Source organism: Canis lupus, chromosome 32 (assembly GCF_011100685.1).
Source record: "Canis lupus familiaris isolate Mischka breed German Shepherd chromosome 32, alternate assembly UU_Cfam_GSD_1.0, whole genome shotgun sequence".
Classification (NCBI taxonomy): domain Eukaryota; kingdom Metazoa; phylum Chordata; class Mammalia; order Carnivora; family Canidae; genus Canis; species Canis lupus.
Window position 1 is genome coordinate 27863162 of NC_049253.1, and position 23373 is coordinate 27886534.

Sequence of the window (23373 nt, forward strand, 5' to 3'; positions counted from 1 at the left end):
GCTCAGGGCATGATCGTAGATTTCCCAAATCGAGTCCCACATTGGGCTTCTTGAATGGAGCCTGCTTCTTCCTCTGCCTATGTTTCTGCCTCTCTCTCTCTTTGTGTCTCGTGAATAAATAAATAAAATCTTAAAAAAAAAAAAATCCAGATACTGACAGCTAGCTAGCCTTCCGAATTTGTTCAGGTCATTTTCCTGATCTATAAAATGGGGTGATAATGCCTGATATAACTTATGGGGGCAATTTTATAGAATATGACAGTTTTTTTGTAAATGATAAAACTATTCACATATAAAGAGTAGTATATTACTTTTCTTTTTTAATTTTTATATTTGCAATACCTTTCAATCCCTTAAGTACAAGACTGTTTAACACAGTGAAGGTGATACTGTAGCATTGCATTCTATTTCCCTGGATAAATATTGGAAAGTAACCTAAAGAATGGCTTGCAGGAAGTGTCACTAAAAATACTGTGGAGTTGGGGTGCCTGGATAGCTCAGTAAGTTAACTGTCTGAGTCTTGATTTCAGCTCAGGTCATGACCTCAGGATCATGAGATCTTCAAGTCAGGCTCCACGCTCAGCAGGGAGTCTGCCAACATTCTCTCTCTCTCTCTCTCTGTCTGTGTCCCCCCCACACACACACACACGAAATAAGTAAATATATCTTTTAAAAAATACGATGGAATCAAATTTCTTGAAACTCTCAAAACTTTCTACCCTTCCTTTTTCCTATGATACCTATATATTTATGTGATGATCAGAATGAATTGCCAACAAATAGTTTATACCGTATAAAACCTTTTAAAAGGATTATTTATTCTTTTTTTTTTTTAAGATTTTATTTACTGGGATGCCTGGGTGGCTCAGTGGTTGAGTGTCTGCCTTTGGCTCACAAAGGTTGTGATCCTGGGGTCCTGGATTGAACCCTGCATCAGGCTCCCCTCAGGAAGGCTACTTCTCCCTCTGGCTAGGTCTCTGCCTCTCTCTCTTTGTCCCTCGTGAATAAATAAATAAAATCTTAAAGAAAGATTTTTTAAGAAATAAATAAATAAATCTTTTTTTAAGATTTTATTTATTTATTTGACAGAGCAAAAAACACAACCAGGAGGAGCAGCAGAGGGAGCAGGAGAAGTGGGCCCCCTGCTGAGCAGAGTCCAATGTGGACTCAGTCCCAGAACCCTGGGATCATGATTTGAGCCGAAGGCAGATGCTAAACCAACTGAGCCACCCAGGCACCCAGGATTATTTATTCTTTAAAGAGAACTGGAAATTACTTTTTTTGATAATAGCATTATTGAAATATAATTCACATAACCATGTAATTCACCTGCATAAAGTGTACACTTAAATGATTTTTAGTATACTCCTAGATTGTACAACCATCACATAAGCAATTTTAGAATATCTTTATTACCCAAAAGAAACTCTGTATGTTTTAGCTGTCAGCTGAATGTGTTTCCCCCAAATTCATATGTTGAAATTCTAATCCCCAGTGTGATGTTATTTGGAGGCAGGACATTTGAGGAGTAATTTGGTTTTTGTGGGGTTTTTTTAAGATTTTATTTATTTATTCATGAGAAACAGAGAGAGAGGGGTAGAGACACAGGTAGAGGGAGAAGCAGGCTCCATGCAGGGAGCCAATGTGGGACTCGCTCCCAGGACTCTGGGGTCACGCCCTGAGCCAAAGGCAGACACTCAACCACTGAGCCACCCAGGCATCCCTGTAATTAGGTTTAGATGAAGTCATGGAGGTGGCACTCCCATGATAGGATTGGTGTTCTTACAAAGAAATACAAGGGCCAGAGTACTCCCTCTTCCCCATTCCCCTCTCGCCACTATAGGGGAACATAGCAAGAAGCTGGCAGCCAGCAAGCTAGGGAGAGTTCTCACCAGAACCTGACCATGATGACACCATAATCTTAGACTTCCATTCTCTAGAATTGTGAAAAGTGAATGTTTCTATTGTTCAAGCCATCCAATCTGTGGTATCTTGTTAGAACAGCCCAAACTGACTAAAACAAGCCACAATCTCCCTATAATCCCCTATCCCAACTCTAGGCAACCACTAATCTACCTTCTGTCTCTAAAGATTTGCCTCTTCTGGACACTACCTTATAACCTGCAGGCAGCTTATTACAAAACCAAATGTGAAAGCTGATTTAATTCTCGCATAAGAATGGCATGTTAATGGGAAATAGTGGAGAGAGGGGTGGTTAAAAAAAAACCAAAATAGTTGATTTTCAAAATTAAGATACCTAAGTAAATTAAAATACTGGACACTGGAGAAGAGGAGAGACACAGGATACATTTGATAAAACCTTTAAAGTTTGGGATCAGGAAATCATGTATCTTATCAACTATAAGATCAAAAATCAGAAAACTTGAACTTAATAGAAATAAAAACAACAGAAAAAAATAAAAAATAAAAACAACAGAACTGCTTTACTCAGATCAAATTGAATGGAATTAAGACACTAGAAAAAGTTAAGGGTTGAGAAAGAGCTTAAGATCGTACATAAGTATGTTGCTGTCAGTAAAATGATCATGGAAAGAAATATAACTTCGCTGTCTAGATTAAAATAGCCCTGAAACCAAGATTAGGAACCAACCGCCAGCCAGAATAGACCATTGATACACTGTGTAGTATTTTTATAAGTGACTCTCCTTCATATTCAGTTCCTTGACTTAGCAGGAACTCCAGTGCCTGCCTGGCCCTGGTGCCTCTACCTAGCATGCACCTGCCACGTCCACAGTGCTGAACTCCCGGCATGCCACCTCCTGCCTTCACACATTCTCTTTGTTAAGGAGTTCCCTATCCGTTATCTTCCTCCTAGTAATGCCTCTATGATCCTCAAAACTCGTTCCCAGTGTTGGCTCATGTCCTCTAACCTCTAACCGCTTAAGTGAAAGGTCTGGAGCTCAGCTCTGCATGGCTCTGTGGCCTCCAGCTGGTTAATTAATCTTTCTAAGGTTTATTTTCCTTATCTGAAAAAATCCAGTTAGTGACACTCTCTCCGAGGGTGTCTTTGAGGATCATAGAAAAGGTCCATGAAGCTCTTAGCCCAAAGCCTTGACTTATTATGGTGAGCCCTCAATACCTGGTAACTGTATATATCCTTTTTCATAATCATTATCAAATTTCAAGTTTCTATTTCTCCCTAGCCTATAAATTCTGTAAGGATTTAGACCATACCTTATTAGCTGGTGTATCTGCAGTGCCTGTCATTGGCTACGATACATAGTAGTCACTCAAAAAATGCTCAATGGGCTTTTGTATCTGGCAGAGGAAGGGTTTGTTAGAAGAAAGATGAGAGGATACTTTGCATTGCTTTCTGAATATTTTTGTCTCCCTCAAGAAATCCACATTCAGACCTAACAGTTTGGTAAATTAGTATCTGTTAAATAAAATATATAATAACAAACCATCAATAATGTTAAAATGGTAATTATTTTTAAAAGTAAAAATAACTATTTCCTTCTTCTACAGGTATCCTCTCATATTCTTTTGAGTTTATTTAAAGATTAGAAAATATTTTAACGTATTTATTAATGTTGTAAAAATATTTTTTCATCAACTAATGTCAGCTCCCCCATAAAGAATGTTACTATATTTAGCATTCTAAACTATTACCTCCTTAAGGCAATCAATGAAAAGCATCACTTTTCTGAACAAGAATCTCAAAGACAAATGAAAGCTTCCAGCTTCCTTGAAAATAGTTTTGTGACTAAACCAAAAATTTCTGTAAGCCCCAAACAACCTTTGGGGCTTACAGTGAAATAATTTTCTTTTCCTGCTCTCAAGCCAGAACAAACAGATAGAATGTGTGGCAAGGCCATATTACCTTGCCTGAACACATCCTTTTCTGGGTTCACTCTACACCACAGAAACTACAGCATTTACATTACTGGCATAGTAGCAGGAACTCCCACCTCAAGGTGCCATTGAAGAAAAATTAATTTCTTACCTTTAAGGATGAGAGAAAACCCATGGCATAGTTGTGATTTCATTAGGTTTTGAATAGAATGGAACAAGATAACTTAAAATAATCAACATGCACATATCTGAAAATGCTTCTAGCTGGCCCAACTAATTTTACAAATAATAAACAGCGTATGTTTTCAAAATATTACATCAAACAGTAGTGTTAGTACTCAGCAAAGTCTTGATGATACTAATTTTACTCAGCCATTTACTGAGCACCTGGAGTGTTCTAGATGCTAGTGGTGGTACAAAGTGGTGGTACAAAGATGCTAGTTCCTGGACAAATCCAGGAAGTGAGGCAAGAGTCTGAACTCGTGAATTTTGGTGTTGTGTTGCTCATTTCTTGCTATGAACAATACATCAGAACCTGGAGGAAGAAGCATCTCCCTCACCAGGGTGCTGGAGATGGCTTTCGAGATTAGATGACACTTGAGCTGAAAGATGATTTTTTTTTTAAAGATTTTTTAATTTACTTATTCATGAGAGACACAGAGAGAGGCAGAGAGAGAAGCAGACAGGAGAAGCAGGCTCCATGCAAGGAGCCTGATGTAGGACTCGATCCCAGGACTCCGGGATCACGCCCTGAGCTGAAGGCAGACACTCAACCACTGAGCCACCCAGGCATCCCTGAAAGATGAAATATTTACCAGGCAGAGAGAGGTGGGGGAAACTTTTAAGACAGAGGGAACAGCACATACAAACAGGAGGAGTTACAAAAATGTAGTGAGTAGTCTACAGAGGTATGTTAGATTGGAAGGGACCTTTTGTGCCAGATTTAGACATTGGGATTTTATCCCAAAGCAATGGGAAAGTGGGAGAGACTTAAATTAGTATAAACCTGGTGGAGTATTAAGGATAAACAGGTATGGGTAGCAGGGAAATAGTACTGGTTCTGGAAAAGCCAAAGGCAATGGAAATAGAAGGAAATAGAAAACATCAAGTTCAAGAGACTTGTCTTTTTTTTTTTTTTTTTTTTTTTTTTTTTAGGGAGAATCAGCACAGTTTGGTGATTGGCCAAATGTGGGGATAAGGGATAAATTTCTTTAAGGAGAGCAGTTGGCTTGTTAACATGACTTCAGTGTAATAAAAGGAATTCTGTTCTGTGACTTCAAAACATATCTCCAGCCAAGATCCCCTGTGAAGTACAGTGTGAGCCTCCTGGCTGTCAGTCAGTCAGCAGTAGTTATGGTTCACTTCTGACTTTCTGACTGCAAGAAGAGACTCAGTGGAGCATAAAGGAACCCTCCCCTCACTGATGAGAAGCTCTTCCTTGACTGTGCACATCCTCATTCCCCTCAAATCTCTGAATGATGTTCATCAAAAGGACGTCCAGAGATGGAAGTTGTTAAGTGAATGGGACTGAATTAGAGAATTCCTTAGTTCCCTCCAAATATGCTTTTTGAATCTAAAAGACAGGATACAGGTTGATAAAGAATGCCACAGTTAAAAAAAAAAAAAAAAAAAAGAATGCCACAGTTATAAAATCGGAAGGAATCCAAAGAGACCATGTGTCCCCCGAGTCTCATTCTTGATACTATCCTGTGGTTCAACCAGGTAAAGAACATTTAAAGGAGACCTAGAAGTACTCTGTCTTCCCCAAGGCTTTTTAGAACTCTGTTGTCATGCCCACTACTGGATTTTTCTGGGACCATTTCCTCCCTCTCTTTCTCTGCCATCCGGATTGGACAAAATCGTTACTACTTTGGCCCAGAGCTGATTCCGGCAATGGGGCAGAGAAAGATAGAGTGTTTTCTTTCTGTCCTGTGGGAATATAGATCTTAATTCAACAACATTCATTGAGTGTGCATTATATATATCAAGGAAGGGAGAAGTAGAATTGGCATAGTGTTTTAGAACACTGTTTTTTTAACTGTGGTCATTTTTTTTAACTGTGGGTCATGACCTATTAGTGGTCATAAAATCAATTTAGCAGGTTGTGACCAGTATTTTACATAATTTACATAGGTTAAATGTAACACAATAGAAAATGTCTACTCAGGGGGGCCTGGTGGCTGAATAGGTTAAGTGTCAAACTCTTGATCTTGGCTCAGGTCTTGATCTCATGGTCATGAGTTCAAGTCCCCATGTTGGGCTCCACACTCGGTGGGAATATCCAAACAAGGTAAAAAAGTATCCAAACAAGGTAAAAATAATTTCATTAACTTTGTGTCCATTTTATGCATATGCATAAAAATATAAAATGTGTTTCTAAATGGATCATAGCCAAAAGTTTTTCTTTGAAAAACTTTTTTTAAAACTATTTTATCTGGACTACTTATTGAAGATACTTCATTTGAATGAGAGCTTACTACAAGCATGAAAATCAAATCCCCATGTCAGTGTTGGAAATCAATTCTAGTCATAGCATGTCCACAAAGGAATTTCTAGAGACAGCCTTTTTTGTAAGATGGAGACACCTTTGTTTGGCAGGTTCTTATTTCTGAATTTAGGGGAGGAAATTTAGTGGATATATTCATTTCCTGGGGCTGCTGTAACAAACAGATTGGCTTAAAACAACAGAAATCTATTGTCTTACTTATCTAATTCTAGAGGCTAGAAATCCCAAATCAATTTGTTGACTGGGCCATGTGCTCTCTGAAGACTCTGGAGAAGAATCTGTTGCAAGCCTCTCTAGGGCTAGTTCTAGGAGTTCCCTGGCTTGTGACAGACACATCTCTGTCTTCACATGGCGATTCACCCCATGTGCATGTCTGTCTGGGTGTCCAAATTTTCCCTTGTTATAAGCACCAGTTATACTGAATTAGGGCCTACTCTAATGATTTCGTTTTAACTCGATCACCTTTGTAAAGATTCTATTTCCAAATAATATTGACATGCTGAGGTACTAGAAGTTAATGTTCCCACATATCTTTCTGAAGGGACACAATTCAACCCATAAACAATATATTTCAAATTTCCACTAGGTGATCAAGAAAGTGGTAAAAATATTTTCCTATCTTATTGAGAAAAAAGTTCTCAATTTTTGAACATCTTTTTGTCTTGTCTGTTTATTTTGCCTCAAAAATAATAGCTCTTAGTGTTGGCTAAAAATACATATCCTGTGAATATTAACAGCTTCAGCTCTTTGCATTAACCCTTTGGTCAGGAAAGTTGATTTGCTCTTAAATTTAAATTAAATAACTTGTTTTCATTTCTACTGGAGAGGTTCATGCCTGGGACTGGGCATAAATTGAAAATGCTCAAGGAAGTGTGGCATTTGAGGTTTTGTGGGGGAAGAAAGGAAAGAAAATGTGCTAGCTTTATTCACCTCATCACTCTAAGAAAATTCTCAACGTGAGGAAAAAACCTAATTCCAGAAAAAAATGTTTACGTCATACTTTTAATTGTATCCTATTGCTCCCTAGCTTAGCTCTCCCTTGTTGTTTTGGGTTAAGCCCCCCCACAGATTGTTTTTCTAGTTTCTCCCATGAATGAAAACCTAATCCTTATCATTTACTTTTTAATACTCTTCAGTACTCAAGGAACTATTGCAAACTATAGCTAAACTCAAATCACTTGAAAATTTTGTTAAATGTGTAAATATGCAGATGACTTTTTTTTTTTTTTTTTTGGTAGCCAGCCACAATAACCAATTAGGATGGTCTAATTAGAACATTTATCAGAACAGTTCAAAAGGGAATTGAATGGAATAGTGGTTTTGATAGAGGAGAGCTTGGTCTTCTCTCACAGAGTCGAAGAATAAATCTCAGGGACAACAGAGAGTAAGCAAATGGATAGAAGTTTACTAAGCAGAGATAACAGAAAGCTCTCAAAAGTGAATGGAGTCCCAACAGGGTTGCCAATGAGGGCTTTTATGGTCTGGCCTTTATAGGAAACTGACCAGGGAACTTGGTAAATTTCTTGTCGATATCAGGGTAGATATTTATTTATTTGTTTGTTTGTTTGTTTGTTTTTAAGATTTTATTTATTTATTTATGATAGACACAGAGAGAGAGAGAGGCAGAGGGAGAAGCAGGCTCCTGGAAGCCTGACGTGGGACTGGATCGCGGGACTCCAGGATCACTCCCTGGGCCAAAGGCAGGCGCCAAACCACCAAGCCACCCAGGGATTCCCCTCAGGGTAGATATTTAAAACAAACATGGTGGACTTAGAGCTACCATAATAACAATATATTTTTTTTTAAATAACATGAGCACAAACAAGGTGTTCCCTTCTCTCTGGTTAATATCTCTTCCATAACAATTCTCTATATCTGGGATTTCTGCGATTACTTAGTAGCCATTAAGGGGGGATACTCCCTAACATTTTGGAGCTAGGGAGCCAGGTTTATTTTTTGTTTTTACTATCTTACCTCTTTTCTTGGATGGGTAGGAGCCTGACTGTGAGGCCTTTCTGTGTCCTTGGTGTTTGGTTTATGGGAGCCCACAGATTCCTGGGAGCCTGACTCTGGGCCTTTCCCTTATCTTTCCCTATCTAACCCCATCTGCCCCTAACTCATTACTAAATCAGTGTGATCCAGGAGTGGAAGGTCCATTCTGAATACCACACTCTGAGGATTCTCCCACCAGTATTTGGTTTCTCTCAGACATGGAAAGTGCCATGCATTTATGATATAAGCTTGCTGTGTAATTAAATTGATAGACATTTTTATTCTGTAGCTTCAGGTTAGAAATTAGTGCAACTTGTGAAGAAACTGTAAGTCTAGGTGTTATTAATATATGTGTATTTGCCAGCATTGAGCCACATAATACATTAGACTGGGATCCCCCTAAAAACATAGTATCTGTTCTTGCTCTTCTCAGTTGTAGGTTCCTAGGTTTGGACAGTTATTTGGGTCTATTTGATAAACATTCTTCCCAGGGGTAGTTGTCTTGAGAGAATATATCACCACATGTTTGAGAACATGAAGCACCTGATTGCCTGACATACATGAGGACATACATGAGGTGGCTGCCCATATCTCTCAATGTATGTTCCAATTTTAAAAAGAGAAAAAAGACAAATTAATGGCTGCTTAAGCTTGGCCATTATTCACAGTTAGCAATCAGGAAATAATTAAAACCTGGTGTTTATACTGGTGACCAAGGAGGAAATTGAATGATCAGAGTTTGTCATTGACTTAATTTCATGACACTCATTCCCTTTCTCATTCATAGGATTTGTGCTTATTTTTTAAAATTAAGAGTGAGTCAAGTTATTTCTCAACTTAAAATTTAGGCCAAAAATTATGAATCATTTAATATCATTGGACATGCCTAAAATTAATGTAAATCCAGGAACGGGTATAAATAACCTTTATAAATAGATGCTTAGGGGCCTGTAATAGTAAAAATCCATTTTGTGCAAATATAGAAATGGTGACTTTTATTCAAATGTTTTGTATTCTGATATCTAAATTTTGCAGAAAAGTTTATTTTCTCAGTTCTGTTTGGAAGAATTGTCCTTAATCATTTTTTCATAAAATTGCCTATAAAATTCAGTGCAGGGGATCCCTGGGTGGCTCAGCGATTTGGCGCCTGCCTTTCCAGAGGGAGAAGCAGGCTCCACACAGGGAGCCCGACGTGGGACTCCAGGATCACGCCCCGGGCTGTAGGCGGGCTAAACCGCTGAGCCACGGGAGCTGCCCACGCCAATTGTTTTTACCTGTCCATCCCACCATATTCTGATGGGTTAAAACTGAAGGGAAGACGGTGAATAACAAAAATGGACTAACATGTAATACAATAACGTAGACATCACTAGCTGTGTGACCTGCATGTTATGTGCCCACTCAGAGCCCACTTTGCTCAAGTTGAGGAGCAAGTACCAGGAGGGGTTTTGATGAGGATTTACATAAGTTAATTAATGTTGGAGCACCCAGTAAGGAGCATCTGGCTAATGAATAAATGTGTGCCAGAGAAAAGATGTGAAGGAAGAAAGGATTGATGTTTACTGCCTCTATTTGCTACAAAGAAATTTAGCACACACACACACAGAATAAACATTAGCCAAAAAATAGGAACAGCTGTATTTAGAACTCTGCACCCTCTAAATCTTCTCCCAAAAGCACTTCAAAGTTCTAAGGAAACCAACCGAACTGTTAATTGAATCTTCACTAAAGTACCCTTGTTAATTTTCATTAAAACTTGTTACATGTTAGAGTTAAAGATCTGTTCTGGGCCCAAGAGTAGTTAGTACAGTGCCCATTTTTATAACACATGGAAGCAATTTTCCTATAATAATAAAACTGTTACACGTTTTTCACTGCAGCCTTTTTGCATAGTGTTGATCATAACTAGTACTTTTTGACAGTGAATCCTTGAGAGGAAACCCAATTCCAACATTTTTAAATAATTTTTTTGTTAAGTGTTTTCAAGAAATTTTTTGAAACCACTATGTAGGCTTCTTGTACCAGTTTTGCTTAAAGCAGTTCCCTCCTGTGAGAGCACTGCTCCAGGTAGCTTCTTCCCAAGACACATGGACATTTATTTCCCAGATGTCATCTCTAACTCTTCAGCTCTGCGGCCTGACTCTATGAGCTTTGCCCTCAGTCCACTCACATTAGAGTCGATGATAAAGCTGATCCATCACTTATGTATCACTTGGGAAGAATTGGCACAACTGATTGCAAACATTAAAATCTTTGGCAGCTGAAACATCAGAACAGCTAAGCTATAATGAAATTGGAAACCAAAATCATGAAAGAATGAAAAATAGTATGTCATAGTTTATGTGCCATCTTCCAACTAAAATGTTAAGACCTTTTCACCTTCCATGACAGGTGTGTTTCTGTATGTTTCATAATATAACTTTGTAATAAGATTTTGCCAGTATAGTATTATCAACTGAAGCAAACTTTTTTCATCAATTATCCTTTAGAAAATAAGAAATGAGCTGAGAGAGAGGGAAAGCTAACATTATCTACTTGCTTCCCCAAAGGTAGTGTGTATGTGTGTATGTATATGTGTGTGTATATATATATATATATATATATATATATATATATTCCAGGTGGTGTACAAGATTAACCATAGGGATATAAGAAGAAGAAATTAGAGCTTCTTTTTAATTTTATCTAATAGTTTATATTTCTACTTTTATCTGTTTAATGATGTACATAATTAGTAGAGATAGATACGTAATCGTATATTGAGGGGATTGCTGTTTAAAAGCAGATTTTATGAATGCATAATCAAAAAAATCCAAAGACCACTCCAGCAGACACTGAGACTCATTCTTTGCTCTGAAGTCATTTATCAGAAGAAAAACCCATATTAAAGGAAAAAATATTGTATATATCTTACACTTTTAAAAATACTTTTATATCAAGCTTCATATTGTGTTTGAAGAATGTAAACTATCGCATTATTTGAATAATGTAAACTACTTCTGTAAGTTTATTTATGTCCTTACATGTTATCCGTATTAATATGTAGAGTAACTACAGAGGACAAAGTACAAGAGGGGTGTTTACTGATGTGCCTCTCATTGCTAGGGCATCATTCCTAAAGTGGTTTACACATAAAGGAGTATTTTCTTGGCTGTTTCTTACTTTCATCATTGTGGTAATGAGCTATAATTAACTTTATTGAGATAATTAAGTATGCAATCATTTTAGGGGTTTATGTATACTATATGGAACTTGGATTGGGCTTGTAGAAATAAGGTAGTAAAAAGCTTCCTCATGAAAGTGTGATGTGAATTACTTTTGCCTGAGGCTAATCTTGAGAGAAACCTCTTTTGATGGTCTCCCATAAAGAAGTAATTGACCTTGGCTAGGTCCAAGGTAGAGTGTGTTTTACTAACTTTACTCCATTGTGAGATGAGTTCTAATGTGTCGAAATAAAATTTGACAGGTAGAACAGAGTTTTAGCAAAATTGATATGTTAAAATATTAACAGAAATTAATTCAAAATTTATTTTCCTTTTAGTTCGCAAGAAGATGAAAGACCTATATCACCTTTCTATTTGAGGTATTTATTTGATTTTTGTTGTTCTATTACAGGGAATGGAGGAGGGGTAAGGCTCCTTTGAGTTTATTTCCCCATTTTAATAATTTTCAATGAATATTCTACAGTGTGGCCAAACTAAGCTCATTGGAACCCTTCACCATATTGTTCATGCTGTTTTTCTTATCTTTGGTTTAAGAAATCTTTTTTTTTTTTTTTTAATTTATTTTTTTTTATGATAGTCACACACAGAGAGAGAGAGAGAGGCAGAGACATAGGCAGAGGGAGAAGCAGGCTCCATGCACCGGGAGCCCGACGTGGGATTCGATCCTGGGTCTCCAGGATCGCGCCCTGGGCCAAAGGCAGGCGCCAAACCGCTGCGCCACCCAGGGATCCCTGGTTTAAGAAATCTTAAGACAAATTTAAAAGAGCTAAAAAGATTACAAGGAGATATTTTGTTTTAAAATTCAGACATGTCGGGATCCCTGGGTGGCGCAGCGGTTTGGCGCCTGCCTTTGGCCCAGGGCGCGATCCTGGAGACCGGGGATCGAATCCCACATCAGGCTCCCGGTGCATGGAGCCTGCTTCTCCCTCTGCCTATGTCTCTGCCTCTCTCTCTCTCTGTGTGACTATCATAAATAAATAAAAATTAAAAAAAAAAATAAAAAAATAAAAAAAAAATAAAATTCAGACATGTCAAGGTAGCTATGTCAATTTCAGAAACTGCCTAATGATTAGGCTGTTAATCTACATTTTAAAATTTTTTATTCCATGCATATATGCAGATAGGGGAGGGGTGTGAGCACAAAGCCTCAGCTATGTTAGATCATTTTCTAAGTAGTAGTGGAGTGTGAAACTAAGTATTCAGCAAGTTCACAGTTTAGGGTTATTTTCTAAAGCTTATAAAGTCGTAATAACAACTATTAAAACAGGTGAATTTACAGAATTTATTTTTTTTGAAGATTTATTTATTTATGATAGACATAGAGAGAGGGGCAGAGACAGGAGAAGGGAGAAGCAGGCTCCATGCCGGGAGCCTGACGTGGGACTCGATCCCGGGACTCCAGGATCGCGCCCTGGGCCAAAAGCAGGGGCTAAACCGCTGAGCCACCCAGGGATCCCCGAATTTATAGAATTTAAAGTAGATGTTAACCCTCTCCTCAATTTTGAGATCTACTTTTTTAAAGAAATGTCAGGATATATGTTACATAGCTTGTTTTTGAATCTGATTTGTTGTAATAGTCTCAGAGTTAGATTTAGGCTTTAATTCAACCAACAGTAGTTCAGAAATATGTCATAGGACTTCAATCTTAGTCAAGTAACTGCTTTTCAGTACTGTTCTGCCCTTCAGCAACTCAAAAAATATTGCATAATCACGTTGTGGCAAAAGAGAGAACATTTGAGGTTTTAGTTTGAGACAACATGGTGGTCCATTTGATTCACTCTGGTTTCCTGCCAACCAAATCACCATATTCTGGTTTGTAGGTTACCTCAACTATACACATGAGGGTGTGGTTGCCGAGTATATGGGGACTCTGGTCTTCATCATGTAAATACACACAGTAATATCAAACAAATGATTATCATACCTTAACAGAAAGTAAATTTTACACAGTACAGAAGACTGCAGCTCCAGATCATGCCTACAAATAAGAAGTATTCTCTGTCTTATTTTTATTCCTCTGGGTAATATCAGTCTATGTTTTATATAGTATTGAATTTTATTTTTTTAATACTTTTAAAAAGCAGATGGGAAAAATAGGTTCATAAGTCTTAAGGCCTTAAAAGATACATAATTATGTTTTCTTACGTGGTGATTTTTTCATTGTTTGGATTAATGTGGCTTTGAAAAAATTCTGTACTTGTAAAATGAAAGTTAAAGAATATAAAGAAAATGTATTTGCCATAACTCTTGGTAGAAGCTATTTGATATCTTAATGTTAAGAGTCATAAAAATAAAATACTACAGAAGTAGGAAAAAAGTGAATATGTATACTAGCCCGCATGTATAGGAGAGTTAATATTGCAGAAAAAGGAAGTTACCAGCAGATACTCTGGAAATTTTAACTAAATGGAGCTATTTAATAAATGAGAAAATAATTATTATTTGTCCTGAAATTAAAATCTCAAATATGGTTACTTTTTGTGAATAGCATAATAGGATAGTTTTAGAAATTGGTACAAGTTAATTTAACTTTTTATTATCTACTTGGCATGAAGTAGAAGAATCTGTTAGTAATCCATGAACCTGTTTGGAGGGAGGTTTTTTTTTGGTTTTGTTCTCAAATAATTTACATGGCTGCTTTGAGATTAACTTTTCTTGGGTTGTTCTAGCATACAGAATTCAAGTGGAAGAAAGAAAACGTGATTCCTAACTATGGTTAAAGTTCTTTAAGATTTTTGCACTAGAAACATAATATGTCCACTGATAATTTAAATTTCAAATTAGTGCACTTTTATCACACTATCTCTGGTAAGAACAAATGAGTGTTTAAGTGTTTTAAATATATTTACATTTCTGTAGCTTCTTTGTCTTCCGTTCCTTTCTCTCCTACTTTCTTAAGATTCCCTTCCTATAATGCTCAGAAAGGGCAGTTACTGCTAGACTCATGAATTTCATAATGATTTGTCAACATGATGAAAAACTAAATTGGCCTTTTTAAAATCCAAAATAATATTTACTGTGCCTTTGAAAAATAAAAAGTGATTGGTGGTTGCAAAATGACATCTTCCATGACTAGGAATATTGAATATTGAGTGCCGTGTATTAAGTTTTAAAATTGTTGACTGGCCAAGGTTTTTTTGTTTTGGGGGTTTTGGCTTTTCTGAGCAGGGATGGAGACCAAGAGGAAAGGTCCAAATGAGATGAGACACATCAGCTGAGATGGATACTCTCACAAAGTCAATCCAGCCACAGGCAGCCAGGCAGAGAGGCTGGGGATGGGACAGCTAGCTGGTCAGTGGTGGAATATTCAGGGGTGGTTTATTGTGAAAGATCCAGCATGAGGTAGAATGGCAAAACTCAGTGGCTGCAAGTCTGAGAGTGGGCAGTCTTCGGGAAGACCAGATCAAAACAAAAGATAAGAGCAAGGCAGGGCTCCAGTGTCAGAGGAAGGAGAATAAATGATCCATAAGGAATTCAGATACATGAGATCAGATAAGCATCCAGCTGTTGGAGTGGGGACAAGGTGCGTTATTTATAATGAAGACAAGAGTCTGTGTCTGGCGTAGAGGATAGAGATGGAGAGCATGCAGGGGACCTGCAATGCACTAGTGGGGATTCCAGAACCTTTCTATGGCTACAGGAAGGAAGGTGGGATGCAGGAACTGGGAGCCAGAGGCCATTTCAATTGTTACCTTGCTCTACTTCTCACTTTGTAGAATTTCAGTGTCTGTGATTATGGTTCTCTGCTATAAACACTTGTGGCTGAACCACGTTAGTCTACTGTACATTTCAGTTGCCTCCAGTTTTTAAGATTGTTATTAATAGACATGCGCTCATATATTCTCATTCTTGATAAAATGTGTTCTGTAATAAGAACTGTCTTCTGTAATTTCAGCACTTCTCCACCCTAGCCTAACTCACCAGAACACTTGTCCTTTTTTTTTTTTTTTAAAATGAAAGAAATAGTAGCTACAAATCTGCACTTGCTGCGGTTTCCTGTGGCAGGATGACTGCAGCTACAGTAGCTCAAACAGTAGGTGTCATTGTTCCCTAGACGCTCATTAGAGATTACCCACCCTGTTGAACTGATTAAGGAAATGAAGGGGAAGAACAAGTTATACCAAATCGTTGGCAAGATTGCCACAAAATAGATGAGAACCGGGATGCCTGGGTGGCTCAGTGGTTGAGCACCTGCCTTCATCCCCAGGGCCTGATCCTGATGTCCCAGGACCAAGTACCAGCATGCATGGAGCCTGCTTCTCCCTCTGCCTATGTTTCTGCCCCTCTCTCTCGGTGTCTCTCATGAATAAATAAATAAAATCTTTAAAAAAAAAATAGACAAGAACCTGCAAACTTCAGGTTAAGAACATTCTTGGCAAGGATGTCCATACCCTGGGCTCTCGTGGTCTCAGCTGGACTCCCAGAAGGTGCCCCTACCTCAGTTGCTCAATTTAGCAGCTTACTATAGGCATTCTGTGCCACCTCTAGCCTGTTATTGTCTGAATTCTTTTGCCTGTCATCCAGTCCGATCTGGCTAGGATCTGTTGCTAGTTCTACTTTCATTTGTCTGTGTCTTCGGTATCTGCAAACGCAGATTTTGATTTCTTTGTGTATTCCCACTGGGATTGAGGCTCTTAATCTCTACTTTCTATTTCTCCATCTCTATCCACTCCCATCTCAGCTATACTACCTTCAGATTCCTTATGGCCAGATTCACATCCTATCTTGATCCCATCCCATCTTATCCTGTCCCATCTGACTTCTACTCTTGAATTCCTTCTTAAAAAATTTCTGGATTATATATACAGTTTGTACACATAGATGATACGTATAGCCTGTATACAAAGCCCATCTCTGCCTATGGTTTGTCAAAATCCTAAATGTGCTTCGGGGGCTACATACCTATCATCAGTCTTAGTCACTGGGCTCTAACCAGCTCACCTGACCTCTGAATGGTACTCCTTGCTCTAAACCTGCCTTTTAGCAACTGTGCTAATCTGCTTTTTCTTTCTCATTTTGTGCTCCATTGATATTCTGAAATTGATAGTCTTTATCAATTACAGCCCAAGTTTTAATACTCACAAAATGAAGCTAAAATACCATTTTAGCAGATTTGGAATTGCTTAGGGTCAGTTTCAGTATTTATGTTTTCTAATTTTCCTGAATCAGGAACATCAAATAATTTGTTTCTAAATTAGCTGTCTGAAATGCAAATCATTCTTCAGTATTTTAATAATTTTATTCCTTGAAACTAGGGATCATTAATTTATGAAAGTCTTTTAACTATAGATTTACATTGAAGAAAAAATTAGCTTTGGATAAATTTATTTTTTTTATTTTTTTATTATTTTTTAAGATTTTATTTATTTATTCATGAGAATACACAGAGAGGAGAGAGAGAGAGGTGGAGACACAGGCAGAGGGAGAAGCAGGTTCCATGCAGGGAGCCTCACGTGGGACTCGATCCCGGATCTCCAGGATCAGGCCCTGGGCTGTAGGCGGTGCTAAACCGCTGAGCCACCTGGGCTGCCCGCTTTGGATAAATTTAGATTAAAACATTACCTGACATTAGACGGGATCTGAAAAGTATATCATGCCACTCCTATCTTGATATGTAGAAAAGTTTTTATAGAGCATTTTCAGATAGCTCTTTGGGGATTACCTTTCCAAACAATTTGTGGTAGAATGTGTAGGGTTATGATTTTTTGGTCAACTTTATGAAATTTTAATAGTTTATTTTTCTTCTTAACTATATTGTATGTTTTTGAAATTATTTTGAGGTAAAAATCTCATCAGATGGGATAGTTTAGAAAAATGTAATATATCACGCATTATATTTGTTGTTGACTATTGAGTGCAGTAAGCAAACAGTCTCTTTTTTTTTTAAGATTTTATTTATTTATTCATGAGAGATACAGAGAGAGAGAGGCAGAGACACAGGCAGGGGGAGAAGCAGACTCCCTGCAGGGAGCCTGATGCGGGACTTGATCCTGGGACTCCAGAATCATGGCCTCAACCACCAAGCCACCCAGGCGTCCCAACAAGCAGGCTCTTTATTTTATTATCTATTTGATTTTTTTTCCCCAGATAATAAAGTCAATTAGATATTTGGGTGTCTTTAGACACAAATAACTATATATTAAAATTGTTTCCCATGCCCTTTTTTAACTAGAACAGTGTTTCTAAATTGAGGAAACACATCATTTCTGCCTGTGGAGTTCTTTTTGAGGGCATGGGAGGGTAAATGTAAATAACGAAATATAAACAACTTGAAATTTACCATTTTAACCATTTTTAATTATTTTTTAAAATGTGACAAAATAACCATAAGCATACAGATTGCCATCTTAGCCATTTCTAAGTGCATTTCCACTAATAATGTATGAATCTAATTGCTCCTTACCTTTATTAACACTTATTATCTTCTGGTTTTTGATAACACTACCATTATGGTACAAAGTATGTGGAGCTCTTTAAATATGCTGGGGTCTCACTGGCCAAGATTCTGAGCCTTCAGTGGTGTTGGGTGTCCATATTTCCAGTAAGTATCATGAGATAGTCTTTTCAACAATTAGTGCTGGGAAAACAGGATATTCACATACCCTGTGATATCATATCATATACAAGAATTAACTCAAAATGGATCAAAGACCTAAATGTAAGAGCTAAATATACAGGAACTCTTAAAAGAAAATATGAGGCAAAAGCTATGCAGCCCTGAATTAGGCAGTGATTTCTTAGATATGACACCAAACCACAGGAGATAAAAGAAAAAGTAGACAAATTGGACTTCATGAAATGTTTTGAACTTTGTGGATTAAAAAAAAAAAAAAAGACTATCAACAGAAAGAAAAGGAAGAATGGGGAAAATATTTGCAAATCATTTATCTGATAAGGGATTAGTATCCAGAATATAGAGAGAACTCCAAAAAATCAATAACAACAAAATTATTTTTTAAATGGGCAAAAAACTTGAGTAGATACTTGTCCAAATAAGTTGTACAAATGGCCAATAAGCACATGAAAAGATGCTGAACATCAGAAATCATCAGGGAAATGCAAATTAAAACTATAATGAGAAACCAGCTTCCCATTTAAATTTTAATGATGTAACTTACACCCATTAGGATGTCTGCTTTGAAAAATAAAAAGTATTGGCAAAGATGAAGAGAAATTGAAAACAGGGTCACGGGGTCCTAAAGAGATGTTTGTACATCCATGTTTATAGCAGCATTATTTGTAATAGTCAAAAGGTGGTAACAATCCAGGTGGCCATCATTGGATAAATAGATAACAAAATGCAGCATATATACACAGTAGAGTCTTACTCAGCCTTTAAAGGGGAGGAAATATCTGATATACACACAACACAGATGAACCTTGAGGACATTTATGCTAAATGAAATAAGTTAGTCACAAAAAGACATGTGTATGATTCCACTTATGTGAGTACCTAAAATAGTCAAATTCATAGAGACACAAAGTAGAATGGTGGTTGCCCGGGGTGGGGGGGGGGAGGGGAGAATCAGGAGTTACTGTTTATTTGGTACAGGGTTTCAGTTTTACAAGATGAAGAGTCCTGGAGATACATAGAATGAATTCATTCTGTGAATATACTCAGTGCCACTGAACTGTACACTAAGAAATGGTTAAAAAAGTAAATGTTATGTGTGCTTTACCACAAGAAATTTGAGAGGAAAAGTGTCACATAAGAGATTTTAATGCATACCCCTAGATGAAAACCACTAAATCAGACAACTAATATAATTATTTTATAGTGAAGAATGATTATAAACTTAACTAATGTTCATCAAATAATTCTTTAGGGATTCAATATTGAATTCTTCATATCTGAGCTAGTCATATTTTTTATTTAGTAAGAAACAAGTATAGATTCTGAGTTTAATTCTATCAATGTTAATTAAGATACTAAGCACATTGTTTAGGCTATGCTGATATAGATAAATTATATAATTTTTAAGTTTTTTATGCTTCTCTTCATGTCTTTCCTCAGCATGTTAAAACAAAGGAAAAATAAACTCACAGGAAATGACACTTTTATGGCCATTCTATTTAGATCTCTTATTGTTTCATTCTTCAGTCTCCCTCCTTCCTATAGACTTTTGTTTATAAAAACTTCAGAATAGGGATCCCTGGGTGGCGCATCGGTTTGGCGCCTGCCTTTGGCCCAGGGCGCGATCCTGGAGACCCGGGATCGAATCCCACATCGGGCTTCCGGTGCATGGAGCCTGCTTCTCCTTCTGCCTATGTCTCTGCCTCTCTCTCTTTCTCTCTCTGTGACTATCATAAATAAATAAAAATAAAATAAAAAAAAATAAAAAAAAAACTTCAGAATAAAATGTAAACCTTTAACTTAAACAAATAAAAGACCAGGTCTACCTAATGTAACTACTCCAGCTTCCCATTTAAATTCAAATGATGATACCAAAGGCAAGAACTAGAGATAGCTTTGTAACAACGATAAAACCATAAAGATCACACATCAGTGAGATGGACTGAGAAACATATTATCACCTATAGGCTTCATGTTCCACCATCTAAACAATACAGATGACCACAAAGAAAGAACAAAGGGGGAAAAAAAACTAAGTTGGATTCCTTCCTTTGTCTACTGCACTGACCAGAAAAACAAATGACATTCACCCTACTGAACAGAAAGTTTCTTTCTGAACCATTAAGAGATCATCTGCATATTCGTTTTCACCTCTCTTCCCCCATTAGCTTCTTTGTGTCAACATCTATTCAAAGCCTAGAATATTTAGTATACAAAACTATCCCCCTGAGATATTCAATCACTTAAAGCATTTAAGAAGAGGATAAAAAGGCAGAAGGATTATTGGACATATAATGCATGCTTTCAGAAGTACACTGTACAAAAAAAAAAAAGGAGAAATTTATTCCTGTTTCTCCAGCTTATGCAGAAAATTGGACCAAATAGCATGTGCACCTATCAATGCATTATAGATTGTTCTAGGGCAGACTCATATGGTGGTTCTTAAAATCTAATTTCATGAGCAGGCATCTGCCCACAGCCAAAGGACAATGAAATAAACAAAGAACAATCTACCTACCCAGGTTGTTGATAATGACCTTGTCTGGGATTGATGGATTCTCCTTAGGAACCACAAAACACAACTATTTGGGACCTATAAAGAGAAATTACAAACTAAGAGAAAGGATGACTTACTTTGAGAACTCAATGTAAAAACATTTCAAAGTATTGCTTTTTATATGATTCAGAAGAAAACTTGAAAAGTAATATTACTAATCTTCTCAAAAATGCTCAAAGACATAACCAACCCTCTTTGAAACATAAGTAGGAACCTGTAAGGCTTTACAGGTAATCCAATAGGTTTACAATTACAAGGCTAGAGACATAGAAGAATAGCTGAAATAAGGAAGGAAAAGGGAGTCTAGAAATATATTAGCAGAGATTTCAAAAACTATGTGGGAAACAGTAAAGAGCAGAAATTATTTAAAATAAATCAGGTACATGATGAAAAAGAAACTTGAGAAGCTCCCCCAAAAAGGAGATCAAAGGATAAGAAAAAACTGATAGAAATAATGCTAGATATGAAGAAATTAGGAAGCCAACCTAAAAATTATAACTCTAAGGAAAAAACCATATTAATAGAAATACAAGTAGAAATCAAAGTTTATGCCCAGATAATTGAAAGGTGTATTTTAAAAAGAATTTTTTTTAATTAAGTGAGAAACCTGATTATAATCATTGATGGAGGGACAAAGAGAGTAACAAAATTCTGAATTTCTTGTCTTGCATGGAAGGTAGAACAATAGAAGCAGAAGTCAAGAGTTTTGAGGGTTTTTTTGTTTGTTTGGGGGGGGGTTTGAATTTTTAAATTACATTGAATTAATTAGAATTATTAAAATCTCTAATTTTAATAATTAGAGATATGGATATGAGAGGCAACTACTAGTAGAAATTTGTATAAGATGTCTATAATGTGAATCTCAGAAGATAAAAGCAAAGACAGAAATCAGAGGAAAAGGAATCTCCAAATTAGAAAACATAAAGCAAAAACACAAAACTAGAACAAATACATCAATTATGACAATAAATATAAATGGTCAAATTCTTCAATAAAAACTGAAATTATAAACAAAACTTAGGTTTATTTTGCTCCAAAGAGCCATACCTGAAACAAAATGGCACAGAAAGGTTAATAATAAAAATCTAGAATTTAGGGATGCCTGGGGTGACTCAAAAGTTGAGCACCTGCCTTCAGCTCAGGTCCTGATCCTGGGGTCCTGGGATTGAGTCCCACAGTGGGCTCCCCTCAGGGAGCTTGCTTTTTCCTCTGCCTATGTCTCTGCCTCTCTCTGTGTGTCTCTCAAGAATAAATAAAATCTTTTTTAAAAATCTAGAATTTATATCTGATAAATGTGAACAAAAGGAAAGCAGAGAGGGGCAATATCAATACCAGGAGAGCCAGAGTTCAATGCCAAACTTGTGCAACAGGACAAACCTAGACTTACTTTTTAAGTTAAAATCCATACTAAACACATAAAGGTTATAAATAAGCATGTGTAAAATAGCACAGCTTCAAATGATAGAAATTTAAACTCTTAAGTTAGCAAGAATAAACAGGCAAACACATTTGAAGTATAGAACTTCTGCATGCAACTATATGTCTATAATAAACAGTTTACAAAATAAATAGCACTGAGAATTTTATATAATACATGAGATTTCAAATAAATGAGCATTACATACTAAACTTTGCACCCTATAAGTAGAGCTCAAACATTCCAGCTACTTTCCAAAAATTTCAGTTGTATCTGAAAGTTCTTCAAGAGTAGAAATTTTAGGGGCACTTGGGTGGCTCAGTAGGTTAAGCATCTGTTTTTGGCTTAGATTGTGGTCTTGGGGTCCTGGGATTAAACTCCACAACAGACTCCCTGCTCAGTGGGTAGTTTACTTGTCCCTCTCCCTCTGTGCTCCTCCCTCTCAAATAAATGAAATCTTTAAAAATAGAAAGTAAAAATATTCACAGTTCTGTATTCTGACCACAGTGTAATTAATACCAAAAAATTCCAATCAACCAATGAAAACTCTCTTAAAGGGAGGAAAAAATTCAGAGGTAATAAAAACTATTGTAGAACTATTGATAAGAAAAAGGGGGAAAGTACATGTCAAAAAAATTTGTGGATCTAAGCTCTTTTTATGAGGTGACTTCATCTTCTTAAGAATGAAAACAAATGAACCACACAATCAGAATAAGAAACCATATTAAAAAAAAAAAAGCAACCTCTTAGAAATTTAAAAGGTTGTAATAATAATAAATGGGAAAAAGAACAGAACTGATGTTTGAATCCAGGAACTGGTTCTTTGGGAATAAAAATGAAAATTATAAAATAGAAAAACTTCTAGCAAACTTAAGGAAAAAAAAAACAGAACAAAACTAATAATCAGAATTGAAGTTTGTGGTCAAGGGATATAATAGTTTTTAAAAAGATTAAAGACTGCTCCCAGGGCACCCAGGGCACCTGCTCCCAGACTGCACCTAGGGCACCTGGGTGGCTCAGTTGGTTGAGTGTCCAACTCTGGATTTCGGCTCCGGTCATGATCTCAGGGCCATGAGGCTCCATGCTCAGCAGGGAGTCTGCCTGAGAGTCTCTCTCTCTCCCCCTCTTTCCTCTCCTCTTGCTCACTTTCTCTCTCTATTCCTCTCTCAAAAAAAAAAAAAAAGATTATAAACCGCTTGATGTAATTTTATACTAATAAACATGAAAATCTAGAAATAAAAAGTTTTCTGGAATGTATACATTTCAAAAAAGAAAATTCCATTTGAA

The 23373-nt window shown here is 36.8% G+C and overlaps 1 protein-coding gene across 1 annotated transcript in view; it reads left to right on the forward strand.

The window, feature by feature from the left end:
• Positions 1-23373, forward strand: part of FAM13A (family with sequence similarity 13 member A) — a 319784-nt gene that overhangs the window by 220125 nt on the left and 76286 nt on the right. Inside the window, 1 exon segment of the mRNA XM_038582151.1 lies at positions 11856-11897. Coding sequence (XP_038438079.1) covers positions 11856-11897 — 42 coding nt within the window.